We start from the raw sequence: 22,251 nt of genomic DNA, 5'->3' as shown, positions 1-22,251 counted from the left end.
CGTCTGAATAAGATTATCTATAAGTAACCCTGGATCCCACAAATGAACAGAAACTTAGTTATTGACTGTGCTAATTCAGATCATCTCAGAAGCAGATGGCAAAAGAGAATGGAACATTCAAGGATTTTATTAGTAGAGGCACCTGTGATGGAAGATGGAGAACGAGACAAGACAGGGAGAGCTGTCAAAGAATGAAGCAAGTCTGACCTCAAGTGAATAACAGAAGGAAGAAAGGTTGGGGGCAAGTGTCCTAAGTAATGTGCTACAGGTACACAACTATTGGTGGAGCTAGTATCTGTACCCAGGTAATCTGGCTTCAGTGGTAATATCTTAACCACTTACACTATTCAAGAATTTACTCTATTCCTGAAAGAAATATCTGCCCTATTATTATTTAACTGAAGCCAATCCAATTTCATAAATCCTGTCATATTATATATATTGCATATGATTTCACAACTGGATACTGTAAGACACTTATTGGCTGACACTTAATAGTCTACTGATTTACCTACTCATATATAAAAACTGAAAACAAGTACTCTAAAAATACTCAAATATAAATCCCAATAGAATTAATTTACTACTTAGCTCCTAAAGTGTATTTATTTTTCCTCTAATATTTTGACTTCACAAATGAGCAGAGTCCAAAGTTTCATTACAGCTTACTAGTTGGAAAATTCTTTTTTTTTTTTAAGACTTTATTTATTCATGAGAGACCGAGGGGGGGGGGGGGGGCGTGGGGCAGAGACATAGGCAGAGGAAGAAGCAGGCTCCATGCAGGGAGCCCGATGTGGGACTTGATCCCAGGACTCTAGGATCACACCCAGGGCCTAGGGCAGATGCTTAACTGCTGAGCCACCCAGGCGTCCCTGAAAAATTATTTCAAGTTAACACTGGGGCTTCCAGAAAGGTCGCATCTTACATACCTCTTTCTTGAAATTGAGAAAGTAGTTGGATTGGTCAACATGAAAAATCTCAAGAGCTGACCTCCTTAAATTGTAACGCCGCAGGTGAATCTCTCGAACCTGAGAATGAGGCCACTTGAAATCAAAGCCTACTCCTGAAAACAGAAGAAATCCTGTGACCAAGGTACCATATGAAGTTACTCATGTTATGCAGAAAATATCTCCTAGTTCCTGACAAAGGTAGCACTTAGGGAAAAGGAATTTAATTTGTTTCACAGAAATCATTTGTTAAATTTAGTGGATGCTTAAGGGTTTCTTTCTTTTCTTTCTTTCTTTTTTTTTTTTTTTTTGAGAGAGAGAGCGAGAGGGCATGCCTGTGTATGCAAGTGGGGGACAGGGACAGAGAGAGGGGGAGACAGAGAATCCTAAGCAGTCTCCATACTCAGCATGGAGCCTGACATGGGGGTTGATCTCACAGCCCTGAGATTATGACCTGAGTCAAAATCAAGAGCAGGACATGCAAGTGTCTGAGCCATCTAGGCAACCCTAAATGGTTTAAAAACGTTCACAAAATTCTACAGCTTTTCCTCTTCCTTCTTATGAAAACAGAATAATCCTGATTATTTTATCTCAAAAAAAAATTTTCCTTTCCTCTTTATGTTGGCATTTTAGATTTAAATATCCTTTTTATTTTCAGGCAAAGGGCTAGGTGAGAAGCTGATAGAAATATACAAATAAAATTAAGACTGCATTTTATCACAAGTTTACAGCAATCCTCTCTCACTAAACCTTTTAAAAAATTAATAAAAAAAGCATTCCCTTCAATACACTGTTGAATAATAAATTGAATCCCATATTGACTTTCCATTTCTCCTTTTACATGATAGACCACAATTCTAGTCTCCTCTTACTGTTTTCTTCTCATTAATGATTGATAAACTAGATACTTAACTATTGAACAACAGAAATTATTCCCCAAGAACTCCTCACCATCTTCTTTTTCAATGCTGCAATCATAGAAGTAAATGTGTTGAGTAGTGATTTCTAATCTGCCAGGAATTACGTCAATTATTGTAATGAGTTCACAGTCTTCCGATAACACCAATTTTTCTTTTTGATCCTGTTCTTCTTTCTCATCACTGTAAATAACAAAAATCAACCAATCAAAACACACCCAACAATGTATTCTACGTAAATTGAAGAATATCAAGAAAGAGTATTTGAATTACCTACAAAAATATTTCAGTGCATATTAAATTACTTAAATACTATCTAATAGTTACTGCCCAATAATTCAGTTTCCAAAAAGTTTTACATTTTAATTGTATGTGAAACATTAAAACAAAATATAGTGAATCTTTATTATTACGGGTAGAGGACAGTTCAAACATGTAGCAATAGCAGTGTGATTTAGTTATATTTGGGACACATGAATTAACCAAGGGGAATATATGAATCTGTTAATAAAGGACTGCATCATTAGTGATGTTTTATAAACAATTATCAGAAGCACTAATTATGACTGATTCTTAACTTGTAAAATGACTTTTCAAGAGTTACTGAATCTAGGTAATATCCCCTGACAATGGAACTGGGGATGATACAAAGAGCTACTACTGCAATATCTCACTTAGAGTGAAATCATCTTGTATTAAAAGGACTGTTACACCTTATGTTTTTTGGAGAAGATAACTGGTAACTTAAGAAAGGAAATCTTTAAAAATTATTAAAATTATATGAACTTGTTTATGTCAACAAAATATACTGTTGAAACTGGTCAATCTGTAATCCTGAAATAAGCTTCAAAGAAATATACGTCATATGTAATTAATAATCCCCAAAAGAGTGATGTTCAGAATAAATTATATATTTAGGTCTTAACTCATTTTTGGCTGAAGGTGAGACTTTACAAACAAAAAGTAAAAGTCAGGGTAGATGTTTAAGTCACAAAATTCAAACACGTTCCCTAAGGAACAGAGATCCACTGGCAAAACATAGCAGTCTTCTGCAGCAAGGGACTTAAATACAACCAACTAACTAATTATTGACTGACCACTGAACTATGGTAACTTTAAAAGGCCAAACTTTTTTTAAAAAAAACTTTTCATTTAAAAACAAAAGAAAGGGGCAGCCCCAGTGATGCAGCGGTTTAGCGCCGCCTGCAGCCCAGGGCGTGATCCTGGAGACCCGGGATCGGGATCGAGTCCCACATCAGGCTCCCTGCATGGTGCCTGCTTTTCCCTCTGCCTGTGTCTCTGCCACTCTCTCTCTAGCTGTGTCTCTATGAATAAATAAATAAAACCTTTAAAAAAATAAATAAAAAATAAAAACAAAACAAAGTTAAAAAAAAAAAACCATGAATATAGACATTACTGGCAACACACAGCAGATAAGAAACACTCCACAGGATTAGTCTAAGAAAGATAGTGGAATGACATACTCAAAATGCTGACGGGAAAAAAACACTTCTCTACTAAGAATTGTATAGCCAATAAAACTATCCTTCAAAACAGAAAGCAATGGTTCTCAGGCAACTGGATAATAACGTGCAAAAGAAAGAATATAGAATCCCACATCATATAAGAAAATTAACTAAAAGTGGGTCAAAGATCTAAATGTAAGAGATAAAGTATAAAACTCTTAAGAAAAAATAAATGGGTTTCAAAACTTAAAACTTCTATGCATCAACAAATTGAAGGAAAACACATCCAATGGAAGAACATTTTTGCAAATCACGTATCTGATAAGGCATTTATAATACAGAACTATTATAACTTAATACCTAAAAGACAACTCAATTAAAAAATGACCAAAGGATTTGCATAAATATTTCTTAAAAAAGATATATAAATAGTAAATAAATATATGAACAGATGCTCAGGATCATTAATCATTAGGAAAATGCAAATTAAAACTACAAGGCACCATTTCAAATCTTCTAGGATGGTATAATAAAGAAACTCCTAGATAACAAAAGTTAGGGTAGATGTGGAGAAATTTAACCCCCCATACATTACTTGGAGTATGTTAAATAGTACAGTCATCGTTAAAATAATTTAATAATTCCTTGTATAAACAAAGAATTACGATATGACTCACAAATTCACTCCTAGGTATATACCCAATATAACTGAAAACATGTTGACACAAGATTTATACATGAATACTCATGAAGTATTACTTATAATAGCTAAAAAGTAGAAATGTGGAAATATGGCCACAACTGGTGAATGAATAAACAAAAGTGGTATATCCATATGATGGAATATTTTTCAACCACAACAAGGAATAAAGTACAGCTTACATGCTCCTCTATGAATAATCCTTGCAAATATTACACTGAATGAAATAAGACAGACACAAAAGGCCACATATTGTAAGAAATAAATGGAATGTCGAAACAGGTAAATCCAATAGAGACAAAAAGCAGATCAATAGTTTTCAGGGGATGTAGAAAGGAGAAAATTTGGAGTGACTACTAAAAAGTACAAGATTTCCTTTCGGAGTGATGGAAATTGAAGCAGTAATCAAACATCTCCCAACAAACAAGAGTCCAGGGGCAGATGGCTTCCCAGGGGAATTCTATCAAACATTTAAAGAATTAATACCTATTCCTCTGAAGCTGTTTCAGAAAACACGACTGGAAGGAAAACTTCCAAACTGTTTCTGTGAGGCCAGCATTATCTTGATCCCCAAACCAGACAAAGACCTCACCAAAAAGAATTATAGACCAATATCCCTGGTGAACATGGATGCAAAAATTCATGATACTAGCCAACAGAATCCAATAGTACATTAAAAGGATTATTCACAAAAAATAAAATTAAAAAAAAAATAAAAGGATTATTCACCATGACCAAGTGGGATTTATTCCTGGGCTACAACAGTGGTTCAACATTGGCACATCAGCCAATGTGATGCAGCACATTAATAAAAGAAAGGACAAGAACCATAGGTTTCTCTCAATAAATGCAGGAAAAGCATTTGACAAAGTACAGCACCCTTTCTTAAAACTCTTCACAGTGTAGGGATAGAGAAAACAAATCTCAGTATCATAAAAGCCATGTACGAAAAACCTATAGTGAATATCATTCTCAATGGGGAAAAACTCAGCTTTTCCCCTAAGGTCAGGAACATGTCAGGGATGTCCACTCTCACCACTGTTGTTCAACATAGTACTAGAAGTCCTAGCCTCAGCAACCAGACAACAAAAAGAAATAAAAGGCATCTGAATCAGCAAAGTAGTCAAACTTGCACTCTTCGCTGAGGACAAACTCATTCTTCCACTGTATATGGAAAACCCAAAGACTACCTCAAAATTGCTAGAACACCTACAGGACTTCAGCAAAGTAGCAGGATGTAAAATCAACATACAGAAGTCTGCTGCATTTCTATACACTAACAATGAGACAAAAAAAAAAAAAAGAGAGAAATTAAGACGTCAATGCCATTTATACCTGCACCAAAAACCATTGATACCTAGGAATTACCCAACCAAAGCAGCAAAGATCTGTACCGTGAAAATTATAGAACCCTCATGAAAGAAATTTAGGGAAACACAAAGAAATGGAAAAACATTCCATGCTCATGGATTGGAAGAACAAATATTGTTAAAATGTCTATGCTACCCCTTTAAAGCACTCTAGACGTTCAATGCAACAATCCCTACCAAAATGCCATCAGCATTTTTCAGAGCTGGAAAAAACAATTCTAAAATGTGTATGGAACCAGAAAAGACTCCGAATAGCTAAAGGAATGTTGAAAACCAAAGCTGGAGGCATCCCAAGTCTGGACTTCAAGTTCTATTACCAAGATGTAATCATCCAGACAGTATGGTACTGGCACAAAAATAAATACACAGATCAAGGGAACAGAATAGAGAACCCAGAAATGGACCCTCAACTCTATGGTCAACTAGTATCTGATGAAGCAGGAAAGAAAACCCAACGGAAAAAAGAAAGTCTCTTCAACAAATGGTGTTGGGTAAATTGGACAGCCACATGCAGAAGAATGAAACTGGATGATTTTCTTACACCATACACAAAAACAGACTCAAAATAGATGAACGACCTAAATGTGAGACAGGAATCCATCAAAAATCCTATAGGAGAACACAGGCAACAACCTCTTTAACCTCGGCCACACCAACTTCTTGCTGGACACGTCTCTAGAGCCAAGAGAAACAGGCAAAAACGAACTACTGGAACTTCATCAAGATAAAAAGGTTTTGCACAGCCAAGGAAACAGTCGAAAAAAAACAAAGACAACCGACAGAATGGAAGAAGATATTTGCAAATGACACATCAGATAAAGGGCTAGTATCCAAGATCTATCAAGAACTTATCAAACTCAACACCCAAAGAACAAATATTCCAATCAATAAATGGCCAAAAGATATGAACAGACCTTTCTCCAAAGGAGACATACAAATGGCCAACAGATACATGAAAAAAGTGCTCAACGTCACTCAGTATCAGGGGAATTCAAATCAAAACCACAATGAGATACCACCTCACCCCAGTCAGAATGGCCAAAATTAACAAGTCAGGAAATGACAGATGTTGGTGAGGATGTGGAGAAAGAGGAACTCTCTTACACTGTTGGTGGGAATGGAAGATGGTGCAGTCCCTCTGGAAGACAGTATGGAGGTTCCTCAAAAAGTTGAAAACAGACCTATTCTATGACGCAGCGATTGTACTACTAGGTATTGACCGCAAAGACACAAATGTAGTGATCTGAAGGGGCACGTGCACCCCGATGTTTATAGCAGCAATGTCCACGATAATCAGACTACAGAAAGAGCCCAGATGTCCACTGACAGATGAATGGATAAAGAAGATGTGGTGTGCGCGCACACACGCACACACAAACACACACACACAGAGGAATATTATTCAGCCATCAAGAAGAATGTAATTTTGCCATTTGCAAAGATATGGATAGAATAGAGGATGTTATGCAAAGTAAAAGAAGTCAATCAGAGTAAGATAATTATCATATGATCTTACTCACGTGGAATTTAAGAAACAAAACAAAGGATCATAGGGGAAGGGAGGGAAAAATAAAACAAGATGAAATCAGAGAAAGAGACAAACCATAAGAGACTCTTTATTATAGGAAACACTGAGGGTTGCTGGAGGGGAGGGAAAGGAGGATAGAGTAACTGAGTGATGGACTTTAAGGCAGGCACATGATATAATGAGCACTTGGTATTATGTAAGACTGATGAATCACTGAACTCTACTTCTGAAATTAATAATACATTATATATCAATTGAATTTAAAATTTAAAAATATAATAAAAACAGTAAACTGTACTATTGGTCTTAAAACATATGAAAGTCTGTATTTATGACAATAATAACACAAAGGAGAAATAAGGAAATCAATATATTTTCATTTAATACTGATAGATGCCTAATTGCTGATATAGCAGTAATGATAGATCCTGAAAAGACAGCTGACCCTTGAGTAATGCAGCGGTTAGTGGCACTGAACCCAGTGCAGTCAAAAATCCATTAATAAATCTGACTCCCTAAAAATTTATCTCTTAATAGCCTACTGCTGACCAGAAGCCTTACCAATAACATACACAGTCTATTAACACATTTTGTGTTCCTATAAATAAAGTAAGCTAGAGAAAAGAAATGTTTTTAAGAAAACTATTTGGAAGAAAAAATACAGATATTTACAGTATATTACTGGCTGAAAAAATTTATATATAAGTGGATCCATGAAGTTCCAACCTTTATTATTCAAGGGTCAGTGTTCTTAGGATTACAATCAAATATATTCAACAATTTTATAATTTCATTTTTGAGAACAAAATAATTTTTAATTCTTTCAAATGCTTATACATACGTATTTACTCTGGCTGTTACGTCTTCTTCAGGAAGGTCTAATTTATCTTCCTCCATATTGCTAACTTTTACTTGTTTCACTACTTCCAAAAGCAAAGAATCACTGGAAGGCTGTGAGTGTTGGACACCTGTTTAAATAAATACAAATTATCTATTAAACACAGTAAAAGGGGATCCCCGGGTAGCTCGACGGTTCGGCGCCGGCCTTTGGCCCAGGGCGTGATCCTGGAGTCCCGGGATCAAGTTCCGCATCGGGCTCCGGGCATGGAGCCTGCTTCTCCCTCTGCCAGTGTCTCTGCCTCTCTCTCTCTCTCTCTCTCTCTCGAATAAATAAATAAAATATTTAAAAATAAATAAACACAGTAAAAAATAATCTCTATAATTTGTTAATTACATAATAATAATATGTATTTTTTTTTCATAATATCTATTATAAAGTAAAGGAGGAGGGGTGGGGAATTGGGTATAGGGAGTCAAAATGTGTAAACTTCCAGGTGTAAGATAATTAAGTATTAGGGATGTATAGCATGATGACTATAGTTAACAGTGCTATATGGCATTTTTGAAATTTGTTAAAAGCAGATCTTAAAAATTCTCATCATAAGGTAAAAAAAAGTTTGTAATTATATGCTGTGATAGATGTTAAGTGTACATTGCTGTAATCATTTTACAATATGTGTGTAGCTCAAGTCATTATGAGCTACATCTACACAGTATTCTACATCTTACACAGTATTCTATGTCAATTGTATCTCAGTAGAACTGGAAAAAACTAAGGTACTTAAAGTTTTCTAAGACAAAAGAACAGGGTGCCTGGGTGGCTCAGTCAGTTAAGCGTCTAACTCTTGGTTTCAGCTCAGGTGGAGTCATGGGCTTGAGGACTGTGTTGGGTTTCTGTGCTCAGCAGGAAGTCTGCTTGGGATTCTCTTTCTTTCCCTTTCTGTACCTCACCCCCCCCCCCACTCATGTGCACTCTTTCAAGTACATAAATCTTTAAAAAGAAGAAAGCAATTACTAGAGAAAAGTTTTTATATGTGATTCAGAGTAATCTAGGCTGTGATCTTAAAAACCATTACATGTATAATAAAAGGAATGTTTTTAAAAATGTTATCTATTTTTAATAATGATATTATTTATGTTTCAAAATGGGTCAAGTAATCTCTTTAATCTAATTTAATTCTAAAGCACGTCAATATGTCATAGATAGAATTTTCTCACTGTATTAATAGAACTTTTACTTTGTCTTTGTATTAAAATATTAAGAAAGATGACAAGTATCTTTTTTTTTATAATATTGTTTATTTGAGAGAGAGAAGAACAGAGGGAGAGGGACAAGTAGACTCCATGCTGAACATAGAGCCTAACGTGGGGCACAATCCCAAAACTCCAAGATTATGACCTAAGCCAAAATCAAGTTAGATGCTTAATTAAAAAAAATGAACCATCCAGGCACCCCAAGATGATGACAAATTATCTTTAATTGTTAGAGAATACATAACTCAAGAGCTGGGGCACATGAAATTTAATAAATAATTCTGTATACAAAAATATGCAATAAATATAATACATTTTAGAAATAATACATTTTTAAGAGGGCAGGGCTAATGTAATAGGAAGAACAAAGGCCATGTGTGAAGTGGTAAACTTAAATTCTGTTCTGCCATTTATTAACCAGGTGACCCCTCTGAATCTTTGCTTTCTTAACTGTGAAATGGAGATACATCACATTACACTAACTTTATACTTGGCAGCTATCATTATTGTACATTCACCTCTCAATTAACTGAGGGGCGTAAGAATAGTAATAACTGCATAATTTATAGGTAGGACTAGGAAAAATTTATGTATGTAACTATGAATAAGAGTATTTCAGTTGTGGGAAATACAAATAATTCATACTAAATAACAAAACATTATAGGGGTGCCTGGGTGGCTAAGTCAGTTAAGTGTCTGACTCTTGGTTTCTGTTCAGGTCATGATCTTAGGTTTGTGAGATCGAGCCCTGCATCAGGCTCTGTGCTAGGTATGAAGCCTGTTTAAGAGTCTCTCTCTCCCTCTGTCCACCCTACCCCTAATAAAAAAGAAGAAAACAAACAACAAAAAGACCCCTAAATAACAAAGTATTATAAAGATGACAAAATCCTCCTTTAATTTCTCAAAAGGTATCATTGCTCAGACATTAAAAAAAAATCAAACAACCTAATGTACAGTTGCATTTTTCTGTTTAAATCTCCTTTGATCACACCTTTGTCTCTACCCAGGAAGCACTGGTTCACACTATTCCTAGAAGAAATAACTACTTTCACTGAATAGGTTTCTTCATATTCTTCATGGTCTCATTATTTTTAAATTTTATTTATTTATTTATTCATGAGAGACATAGGGGGAAAGAGAGAGAGGCACAGACATAGGCAGAGGGAGAAGCAGGCTCCATGCAAGGAGCCTGATGTGGGACTCGATCCCAGGTCTCCAGGATCGGGCCCTGGGCTAGGGCCCTCGCTAAACCGCCGAGCCACCCGGGTTGCCCGGTCTCATTTATTTCATATGGCAAAATTTATTGTTAAACATTTAATTAAACAAAGATTGCACATTAGAACATGCAATGAAAACTGAAAATAAGGAATCTAGATATTTCTGATACAAACAGAAAACAGACTTTATGTAGACAGATGACATTACGAAAGAGTGTAAGTTCAAAATTTGATGAAAGATTGGTGAGTAAGGGGCACCTGGATGGCTCAGTTATGGTTAAGCATCTGTCTTTGGCTCACGTCACGATCCCAGGGTCCTGGGACTGAGCGATGAGTCAGCCTGTCTGCCTGAGAGAGGAGTCTGTTTCTCCCTCTCCCTCTGCTCCTCTCCCTGCTCGCATGCTGCTCTCTCTCAAATAAATAACTTTTTTTTTTTTTTTAAAGAAAAGAAAGACTGGTGAATAAAATGAGGATGGGAATCATGTCAGGCAAAGAGGCCAGCTGGCAAACTACAGTTAAGTTTGGGAAAAGGTACCACCAAGCTAAGCCATGGCAACAGCAGAAGGATGAGAATAAGATTCAAAAGATATGCAAGGGAGAATTAACAGGACACTGTACCTAAAAAGCTATTATGTATAGGGGATTAGGAAGGATGAAGACAGACTCATGGCTAATATTAATGATATGGAGTAACTAATAGATGAAGAAAATAAAACTAAAACCCAAGATACAAGAGAAGCAGAGTCTAGGGTGAGGAGTAGACAAATGAGAAAGGATAATTTAATTACAAAAATCTTATGTGGAGGCCTCTGTGGAAGAGGTATCCCAAAAGACAGACAAGCAATTGGAAATCTTGGTCTAAAGGTCAAAAGGCAGGTAAGAATTAGAAATACAGGTGAGAAAACACCTTTATACATACATATATATATGTATGTGTGCATATACATATATATGTATATATATATATAGTGTGTGTGTATATATAGTGTGTATGTATATACATATATATATAGTGGTGAAGTCGTGAGATCACCTCTTCAGAGTAAGCACTGGTAAAAGGCAAGATGGCTAAGTATGGACCTAGGAACATGATTATTTTCAAGGTAACCAAGAAAAGATGAGAAATTGGTAAGAAAATTAGGAGGTTAAGCACCAGCACTAGAAAGAAAGATACACTTACAGAGGAGGATAACTACCAAAATTTAGAGATAATAGAAACAATGTAAGGACTAAAAGTAAGTTGTTGAAAATACTAAGGAAAGAATATCTAATGAAAAAGTACGGACAAAAAAATTTCTCTAAAACCAAAATAAAATATTTTTTTCTCTCTAAAACCAAGTATTTTATGATATATTTAAGAATACACTTTATTTTTGACTATTTAAATTCCATAATTCATAAGCAGTTGTGTTCCAAAAGAGGCTTCACAAATCACCTGTTTGAAATTCACAATGAATTTCCCATCAAAAATGTTACAGATAACGGTTAACTTTGTAGTTTAGCCAACAATGTAAAAACTACTCTGTACATTTGCAATGGGAGGCTTACAAACAGTAGGGTTATATGAAACAAAACAAAATAGAATATTTTAAAAATAACATGAATTCTGGCAGCTGATAAAAATACTTATAGACAAAAAAATACTTCTAGACAAAAATAAGGAGTTGACTAAAACATTTTAATTCTGAAGTATAGTTCAGGAGATTTTAAAGAGCTTCAGAGTTTTTTGTCACTGGTTTTATAGTATTTCCAATTTCACTTTGAAATGTATGAACTTTGTTTCTTCTTTATTATCTTACTATCACTAACATACTTGGGATATTTTTGGAAACGAGGTAAGGAGAAAAACTGAGAGATGAAAAATAGAAAACATGAATTTTCCTAGACTAAAACTAAGAAGAAGGGACATAAAATTTTATCTGTGTACCTGTATAAAGGGGTGAGGAGAAGAGGAGGAACGGGGATTTCCTGGGGTAGGATTTCTTGCCAAAAATGAAGAAAAAATAGGAGATGCTATTCTTTAAGTATTACTAGATTCAAGTCATTTACCAAAGATACTGGCTGAGTGATAAGCATTATCAAATTCCAATGAGAAAATATAATTGTCTCAAGATACAAGTAGGCAGGACAAGCTATATATAAGTATAAGATACTCTCAAAGTTAGAGTTTCTTTCATGTGTGGGGCCATTATTTTGCACTAAGGAAAGTTAGTTACTGTGTCTGATTTATTTTTGAATGTAAGACCATAAATGGCAGGCATCATAGACAGCATTCTTGATTAATACATGGCATCAACTGTATTGGCCAATTATTAAGGCAACTTTTAAAAAGCTGGTACTTGAATTTCATCTAAAATTTAGTCATTAAACACAAGGTGGCTATAATGAAGCAATTTAGTGTACACATGACTGAATAAATCAATATTTTGGGTATTTCACAGACTGTCTTCAAAAAGAGAGATACGGGGCAGCCCGGGTGGCTCAGTGGTTTAGCACCGCCTTCAGCCCAGGGCATGATCCTGGAGACCCTGGATCGAGTCCCTGCGTCAGGCTCCCTGCATGTAGCCTGCTTCTCCCTCTGCCTGTGTCTCTGCCTCTCTTTCTCTCTGTGTCTCTCATGAATGAATAAATAAAATCTTTAAAAACACAAAACAAAACAAAACCAAAAAGAGAGATACCAAGTCAGATGATTAGAAAGGAAGGATTTCCTAAAGAGTTGTATAGACTCTTTAGAACTTTTGCACTTTTTTCTAGAAAAAAGCATTGGCCCATCTAAGATACTAAAGGTCTAAAAAGAACAAGTTTTAGAACAAAGATTTAAAGGATTTCTAAGATTTCTAAATATAGGGATGCATGGGTGGCTCATTGGTTGAGCTTCTGCCTTCTGTTCAGGGTATGATCCTGGGTCTAGGGATTGAGTCCCACATTGGGCTCCCCATGGGGAGCCTGTTTCTCTCTCTGCCTTGTCTCTGCCTCTATCTCTGTGTCTCTCATGAATAAATAAAAATAAAATCTTAAAAAAAAGAATTCTAAATATATCTAAAGTTAGCCTCAGTCTTGGTAAGAAGATGATTAAGGGAAAAGAATCATTGTTTCAATGTACCATCATAATGGATACAAGAGACAACGCATTCATTGCACATAAACTACAATATAATTTTATGATTGCAAATTATGTTTTTCTTTGAAAAATTACAATTAATTGATACAGGAAGTCATCTTAGATTTAGGCCAAGGTAACAGCATTTAACATATACAACCATTTAAATATCAAGTAATTCCTGTACAACAAAGCTTTGTAAATGGTATCTTAACATTTTGAAAAAGAAGTAATTATAAACTGTCACACTTCAATCATGAGTAAGGAATTTTGAAACAATTAATAAAAACAATAACCAACCCATCAAGATCCTATCTTCAACAAATAATTAAATAGGCATTGGAACTCACCTAGATTATCTCTCAAAGCACTAGCGTCTTCATGAGTTTTGAAGTTATGATTTGGCACCAATTTAAGTCTCATGCGGGAATAATTTTCTACATTAGCTAGTTTCCAGTGAATTGGATTTTGTTTCCTATGAATATTAATAAGTAAACAAGTAAAATTACTTAGCTTGAAGTTACAAAGATTGGTTGATTGAAATAGAATCAATCTATTTGATTGTGGAATTTTACATCTGGATAGCACCATTTTATAAAAACTTCACGTTCATTATCTCATTTGACCCAAACAACCCTGAAAGAAAACCAATGTGGATATGCATTACTGCAGTTTATATATGAAGAACCTAAGGCAGACTAAATCATTTGCCTGAGATGCCATGTTGTTTACAAGTAGCATAAATAAGAACTGAATATAAATCTTTACACTTCTAGCTAGTATCTTTTACTCTTTACCTGTTCAGTGGAAATTCTTAAATATACAATGAGTTTATCCTAAATACAATGTTCAAAATAAAATAATTTTACTATAAATAAGGGGAATATAATTACAAATAGATCAAAGATCTAAATATAAGAGCTAAAACTCTTAGAAGAAAAGAGAGGAGTAAATCTTTGTGACCTTGAATTTGGGAGTGGTTTCTTAGATATTCTATCAAAAACATGCAACAGAAGAAAATAAGAGATAATTTGAACTTTGAAATTAAAAAAAAATTTGTATACCAAAGGCTACTATCAAGAAAATGAAAAGACAACCTACATATGTACAAATCATATATCTGATAAAGGTCTATTACTGAGAAAAAGAACTCTTATAACTCAACCACAAAAAGTCAAACAATCCAATTTAAAAATGGGCAAAGAACTTGAATAGACATCTCTTCAAAAAAGATATACAAATGGCCAAATGAAAAAATACTCAATGTCACTGGAAATACAAATCAACATCATAAGATACCACTTCACATCCACTAGGACAGTCATAATTAAAAAATTGGAAAAATTTTACAAATATTGGTAAAGTTGTGGATAAACCAGACCCCGCAAACAATGCTGATGAGAATGTTAAATGATGCAGTTACTGTGGAAATTGTTTGGCAATTCCTAAGTTAGACAGTGGATTATCATATGACCTAGCAATTTTACTTGTCGGTATATACTTAAAAAGAATTAAAAACAAATGTTGAAACACTCGTTCACAAATGCACATAACAGGACTATTTATGACAACCACAAGGAAAAAAACACAAATGTCTATCATCTGATGAGTGAATAGACAAAATGTGGTATTAATCACACAATGGAATATTATTTGGCCATTAATAAAGTAACTACTGATACATGCTACAATATAATGAAAATATTATGCTAAGAGAGAAAGAAGCTAGACACAAAAGGTCACATATTGTATGATTCCATTTATATAAAATATCAAGAATAAGCAAATTTGGAGACAGAAGGACTGGTGGTTGCCAAGGGAAAGGGAATAATACAGAGTAACAGACCAATGGGTCCAGGGTTTCTTTTTGCAGTAATGAAAATGTCCTGAAGCTGGAGAGTGGTAATGACTGTACATTATGAATGTAGTTAATGTCACTAAATTGTATATTTAAAAAAACAATATACATGGTTAAAGTGGTAAAGCTTATATTATGTGCATTTTACCACAATAAAAAGGGTGGGATACATATACATATAAATATGAAATATATTTCAGTAAAATATATGTAACTTGAAGGATCAAGTAAATAATCTGTAAAATACTGAAATACATAACATCACTCACTAACTCTAGCAGTATCATGAAGACAAATTCAAGACTTAAATCCTACATCACAGGGTAAAAGGAAGGGAAATAATAACTGCATGGTGAAAAAAGATATATACAAAGCTCTGAACTTCCGAGACCTGTAATTCACAAAAGACAACGAAATTATTTAAAAGCAATTTTTAATTAAGTTGAGTGTTTTAAAAATTGAGAAGTCACTGGCTCAAAAAATTTTAGGCAGGAGTTTTAAAGAAGAAAGTGTATTTAATAAATAATATCCTACTACCTTTCAGCCCAAGGTCCCCTTTCAGATGTAAGATAGAGCTGTACTGCCTTCCAGCGTCTCAGAGTGATTAACTGTTGACTGCTAAGTTGTTTAAGCGTATTATTATACCTCATGTTCTCTTGGCGTGCTTTTCGATTAAATGGCTCCACAAAAAACTCCTGAAACAGCAATAAATAATAGCACTGAATCATAAATTTAAATAATTTTAAAAATCTGACTCAATAAAATCACGCAATAAAAGAAGTGGTAACTAACCAACAGTTATTTTCTTATTCCATTAGAACAACTTACTTTAATGAAGCATGATTCTAACTATAATCCATTGTATTTTGTAAAATTTTAAAAATATAATAAATAAACATGTGAAGAACTTCAAAAATGGGGATCCCTGAGTGGCGCAGCGGTTTAGTGCCTGCCTTTGGCCCAGGGCGCGATCCTGGAGACCCAGGATCGAATCCCACGTCGGGCTCCAGGTGCGTGGAGCCTGCTTCTCTCTGCCTGTGTCTCTGCCTCTCTCTCTCTCTCTCTCTCTCTCTCTCTCTGTGACTATCATAAATAAATAAAAATTAAAAAAAAAAAGAACTTCAAAAATGTAATATACCTCAATAGAGGATTTTTAAACTCAAAGTTATTAACCTCATATAGTCAAATAAAAGTATCTTCCTTTGGTATCCTTTGGTTTTTAAAACAATGGATTGAGACTCATGATTAAAAGTAGAAGGAAGAGTAACCACATCCATACTACTACTGGGAAACTGAAAGACAATGCCAAAAACAAAAGAAATCTACAGGAGCAAATCTCTCACAACGAAAAATTTCATCATGTGGACTGCTCTATGAATAACATCCTAGTTATCAGCAAATGAATTCACATACTTTTCCAGTTTTCAGGATAAAACAGACCCTGCTAATAGAATGGGTTCTCTCAAGAAAGAATGCTAAGCCCTTAAAGTTTTACAGTTTTCAAAAAGACAAGTGGTAAGACTGACTTATCTGACTCACACTGATATTCACCTATCACGAAGGAACCAAATTAACAGTATTAATTTGTTTCAAAAATCGATCTGAATTATGTTGAAAAGAACAGTTAAAGATATGGATTTAGATATGGATTTATTTTTTTTAAAAGACCTTATTTATTTATTCATGAGAGACAGAGAGAAAGGCAGAGACAGGCAGAGGGAGAAGCAGGTTCCCTGTAGGGAGCCTGATTCAGGACTCAATCCCAGGATCCTGAGATCATGACCTGAGCCAAAGGCACTCAACCACTGAGCCACCCAGGTGCCCCTAGATATGGATTCAAAAGACATCTTTCAGAGAAGCAGTACAGCAGACTGTGGTTCATAATATAGTATAACTCTGGGGGTGCCTGAGTGGTTCAGTTGGGTAAGCACCTGCCTTCAGCTCTGGTCATGATCTTAGGATCCTTCGATCGCCCTGCATTGGACTCAGCGGGGAGTCTGTGTCTCCCTTTCCCTCTGTTCCTCCCCACAGCTTGCAGGCACATCTCTCTCTCTCTCTCTCATATAAATAAATGAAAGTCTTAAAACAACAACAGCAACAACAAAACAACTCTGGAGTTAGGCCTGGGTACAAATCTTAACTACTTAATTCTGTGAAGCTTAGTATCCTCATCTCTAAGATGAGGTTGACAATAATTGTCATCGAAAAAGATTAAGACTTAAAGTGCTTAATACAGTGCCAGAAAAGTAGTAAGCTCTTAGTAAAACGGAGCAGTTGTTACTATAATTGTTATTATAATTATTACTAGACCTTTGGGAAATCAATGATTTGGAATTAACAAATATTTAACACAAATCATTGCTAAGAAAACTGAAGAAGTCATGACAGTTCCATAATAATAAAACATCAATTTTAGAGTTGATGAGTTCAAGCAATAAGAATATTTTAAGGTTAGGTTTCCCTAGAAAAGCTAAGGGTGAAATTACAGAGAAAGTGTTGATTGGAACAGAAACAGAACTTCTATGAGGGCAATATAACAGTATTTATCATAAGTGTTGCATCCAGTAATTCCACTTATTCTAGGAAAGCCATCCGGGATAAGCATAAAAATATGACCATAAAGATGATCAATACTACATATAATAAAGAAAACAAAGCTAAATTAGATCTAAAACTTGGACATAAATTTAAATATGTCCTAATGCATAATATAATGGACTACTTAATGCAGTCATATAATGGCATGAAAAGATGTTCACAATACTTTTTAAGAAAAAGTATAGCAAACAAAAACTGTGCCATTTTGGTTTAACCAAATATATACATAAAAGCCAGGAAAGATATATACCAAAATGTTAATAGTAGTGGATTACTTTTTATACTATTTTATGTAATAAATATATTTTTATTTGGTCATCCTTGTTTCAACATGTTTATTTTTAGATCCTGTATGTATTTTGTTAGATTGATATCTAAGTATTTTATTCTTTTTTGAGTTATTATAAATAGTTCTTTTTCAAAATTTCACATTCCAACTGTTCACTGTTAGTATATAGAAATATGATTAAATTTTGTGTACTGATCTTGTGTCCTGCAGTATTGCTAAGCTCATTAATCACAGGAGATTTTTGGTAGATTCATTAGGATTATTTACATAATCATTATTATCTGCAAATACTTTTATTACTTCTTTCCCAAGGTAAATGACTTTTATTTCTTTTTCTATCCTTTTTTTTTTTTTTTTTTTTTTAAGATTTATTTGAGAGAAAGCAGGGGGAGAGGAAGGGCCAGAAGGAGAGGGAGAGAGAAAATCTCAAGCAGTCTCTGTGCTGAGCCCAAAGTGTGGCTCAATCCCATGACCCTGAGATCATGCCCTGAGCAGAAACCAAGAGTTGGATGGTCAACCCACTGAGCAACCCAGCTCCCCCTCTTTCTACTCTTAATGCATTTGCTAGGACTTACAGAGCAACAGTGACTAGAAGGGTGTTGAGAGTGGACATTCTCACCTAGTTCTCCTCTACTAAGAAAAAGTGCTCAGTTTTCTATCTTTTTTCCTCTAAAGATTATTTATTTATTTATTTATTTATTTATTTATTTATTTATTTGAGAGACAGGGAGAGAGAGAGAGAGAGAGAGCACATGCATCCACTGAAGCGAGAGGCAGGAGGAACAGAGAGAGAGAATCTCAAGCTGACTCCATGCTGAGCCTGATGTGAGGCTTGATCTCACAACCCTGAAATCACAATCTGAGTGGAAAGAAGGGTCAGATGCTTAACCGACTATGCCACCCAGGCATCCTCAGTTTTCCATCTTTAAATATAAAACTGGTTGTAGGATTTTTGTAGAGATTCTATTTCTATTTCTAGTGTGTTGAGATCTTTGATCATAAGATAGATGTTGAATTTTGTCAAATGCTTTCTCAACATCTACAGATGTGATTATATAGCTTCTTTTTAATGAATATGAATTTGGTCCATTATCATTATACTAATTATCAAATGTTGAAGCAGTCTTGCATCCCCAGTATAAACTACTGGTATAATGTATTATTTTTTTATTTATTGCTAGATCTGGTTTGTATCTATGTTCCTATGAGATATTGGTTTGTTTTCTTAGACCATTTTTGTGACTTTTAACCAGTTTAACTAATATACAGTATTATAGGAGTTTCAGGTATATTCTTGTACTATTTTTGTATGGTTTCAAAGAGGATAACATTGCCTTCATATAGTAAGTTGGGAAGTGATTCTACTTTTCTGTTTTCTGAAGAGACTGTGAGGAATTGGGTGCTATTTCTTCATTGTATGTTCACCAGAACTTACTACTGAAACCACCTGGGCCTGAAGTTTTCCCTTTTGGAAGATATTTACTTATTTGTTTTAAAGATTTTATTTATTTACTTGAGAGAGAGAGAGAGAGCATAACAGGAGCAGAGGGAGAGGAAGAAACAGGTTCCCTGCTGAGCAGGGAGCCCAACTTGGGGACTGGACCCCAGGGCCCTGAGATCATGATCTGAGCCGAAGGCAGATGCTTAACTGACTGAGTGAGTTCTGGGGACTGAGGTGCCCCAGAAGTTTGTTTTTTTCTTTTTTTTTTTTTTTTTTTAAGATTTTATCCATTTATTCATGAAAGACAGAGAGAGAAAAAGAGAGAGAGACAGAGACAGAGAGAGAGAGGCAGAGACACAGGCAGAGAGAGAAGCAGGCTCCATGCAGGGAGCCCAACGCGGTACTCGACCCCAGGTCTCCAGGATCAAGCCCTGGGCTAAAGTCGGTGCTAAACCGCTGAGCCACCTGGGCTGCCCCTCAGAAGGTTTTTAAACTATAAGTTCAATTTCTTTAATAGGTAAGGCTATCTAGGCTACCAATTTATTATTGAATTTGTTTTGGAAATTTATATTTGTCAGGAAATTGATCCATTAAGTTATCTTATTTATGTGCATAGATTGGTTTGTGGCAGTCTCTTATTATCATGTTGATGTCTGTGGAGTCACTGGGGATATCTCCTGTCATTCCTGGTAATAAAATTTTTCACTTTCTTTTTTTGCTTTTTCAATCTGGCTACAAGTTTATCAATTTTATTGACATTTTCAAAAGTATTTATTTATTTTAGTATTAATTTTAGAAAGAGAGCATGAGAGTGAGTGGGGGGAAAGGGGAGATTGAGAGGGAGGGTCTCAAGTAGACTCCACACCGAGCATGGAACCTAATGCAGGGCTCAACTTTACAAACCTGAGAGCACAATCTGACCTGAAACCAAGTGTCAGATGCTAAACCAAGTGCACCACCCAGGCACCTCAATTATATTGACATTTTAAAGAACTAGATTTTAGTTTTATTAATTTTCTCTATTGTTTTTCCTGCTTCCAATTTCATTGATTTCTGATCTTATTTTTATTAGTTTCTTATTTAGAAACCCGTTTAGATTAATTTTCTTTCTCTAAGGCAGAAATTTAAATTATTAATTTTAAGTCTTTCTTCTTTTCTAAAGCAAGTATTTAGTACTATATTCTCTAAGTGGGGCGCCTAGGTGGCTCAGTCAGTTAAGCGCCTCCTTTCTGCTCAGGTCATGATTCCGGAGTCCTGGGATTGAACCCTGCCTGGTCGGGCTTCCTGCTCAACGGGAAGCCTACCTCTCCCTCTCCTGCTCTCCCTGTGTGTGGTCCCTCTCTCTCTCTCTGTCAAATAAGTAGATAAAATCAATCAATCAATCAATGTTCATTCTCTAAGCACTGATATATATCCAGCCTCCTTAGAGATATGTACTATCAGTTTAACAGACTTTTTACACACCCACTATACACAGAACATTTTGACACTGACTTTTAAACTGTTACTGATCAGTCTTTTTCTTTTAATTCTGAAATAGTTTTTAAACATAGGAAATACCATTTGTTTTCAAAGTTCAGACTTGTTATTACTCTCACTTGAATATTAAATGCTTGAAATCAACATAAAAAACTGATAATAAAAACAATGTGTATTTTTTACCTGAAACTTAAGCTTGCTTTCTCCTCCTTCCCGGTCTCGTTTATGCATATTCACCATTAAGGCTTCATAACAATTCTTCCAATAAAGTGCCATGCTCTCATGATTATTATAAAATGTATGGGTTTCATACTGCTTCATGTAAGGCACAATCTTGTAAAAATATATATATATATACAGAAAATTTTAAACACACTTTTATAAAAATGACAACTTTGAAAATTTTCACTCAAAATAGACAAAACTTACATATTTTTCGATGTAAACTTGCCATTCATTTGAACTGCAATATTCTTGAAAATCTTCAAAAAATGAAGAACTACCATTGGTAAAAGGTAAAGAAGGCAGGTGCAAGTTCATGAAGAGAAGCTCATAAATTTTGGAAACCAGGGTACGGACCAGGGGAATCAGAAATGAGTAGATTTCAGTCTGTTCCTTGATTGACTGACTTAGAACATGTTCCAGCTTCCCTAAAATGTAACATGCTTCATTCTGATTTTCAATCACTTTGGTCTGAAGAAGGGTGTTTAGTTTAGCTGATGCCATTGCACAAACCTGAGGAAAACAGTATAGGTGAGAAAAAAACAGAATAAAGCAGACAGCAAAAGTTGTTTGGCTCTTCTGAAGTCTTTTTTTTTTCTAATCAATTATAAAAGCAGAATACATAGAAAAGGTGTGGTGGATAATCACCCCACCATCCGGGACACCTGGGTGGCTCCGCGGTTGAGCATGTGTCTTTCCTCAGGGTGTGATACTGGAGTCCCGGGATTGAGTCCCACATTCGGCTTCCTACATGGAGCCTGCTTCTCCCTTTGCCTGTGTCTCTCCCTCTCTCTCTCGGTCTCTCCTGAATAAATGAAATCTTAAAAAAAAGAAATCACCTCAACATCCATTCCACTCCTCCTTATAGTCTGCAAGGATAGGGGAATTATTCCATCTCTAGTTCCAAAAATAGGTCCTAAAAGATATAAGCCCAACAGAATACCCAACCACTTTGCACAGTGAGTGGTTCAGGTAACTAATCTTTCAGTAAACTTACGTCACTGCTTTCATCACAGGGATTCATT

The 22,251-nt window shown here is 35.1% G+C and overlaps 1 protein-coding gene across 11 annotated transcripts in view; it reads right to left on the bottom strand.

Annotated features, from left to right (window-relative positions):
- The window catches only part of NBEAL1 (neurobeachin like 1), a 178,525-nt gene that overhangs the window by 54,844 nt on the left and 101,430 nt on the right, over positions 1-22,251 (bottom strand). For 10 of the 11 annotated variants that reach the window (XR_004812406.2, XM_025441944.3, XM_049106659.1 and 7 more), the window contains 7 exons: positions 21,434-21,739; positions 21,188-21,337; positions 15,735-15,892; positions 13,690-13,814; positions 7,770-7,896; positions 1,899-2,047; positions 930-1,063 (listed from right to left, as the gene is read on the bottom strand). Coding sequence is in view for 10 of the 11 variants with exons in the window: in XM_025441944.3 (XP_025297729.3) it covers positions 930-1,063; positions 1,899-2,047; positions 7,770-7,896; positions 13,690-13,814; positions 15,735-15,892; positions 21,188-21,337; positions 21,434-21,739 (1,149 nt within the window). In the remaining variant the exon portion in view is untranslated. The remainder of the gene's footprint in view (positions 1-929; positions 1,064-1,898; positions 2,048-7,769; positions 7,897-13,689; positions 13,815-15,734; positions 15,893-21,187; positions 21,338-21,433; positions 21,740-22,251) is intronic. The other variant, XM_049106658.1, reaches the window with a different exon arrangement.

Source organism: Canis lupus, chromosome 37 (assembly GCF_003254725.2).
Source record: "Canis lupus dingo isolate Sandy chromosome 37, ASM325472v2, whole genome shotgun sequence".
NCBI classification, from domain to species: Eukaryota; Metazoa; Chordata; class Mammalia; order Carnivora; family Canidae; genus Canis; species Canis lupus.
This window is presented reverse-complemented; position numbering and strand designations above follow the sequence as displayed.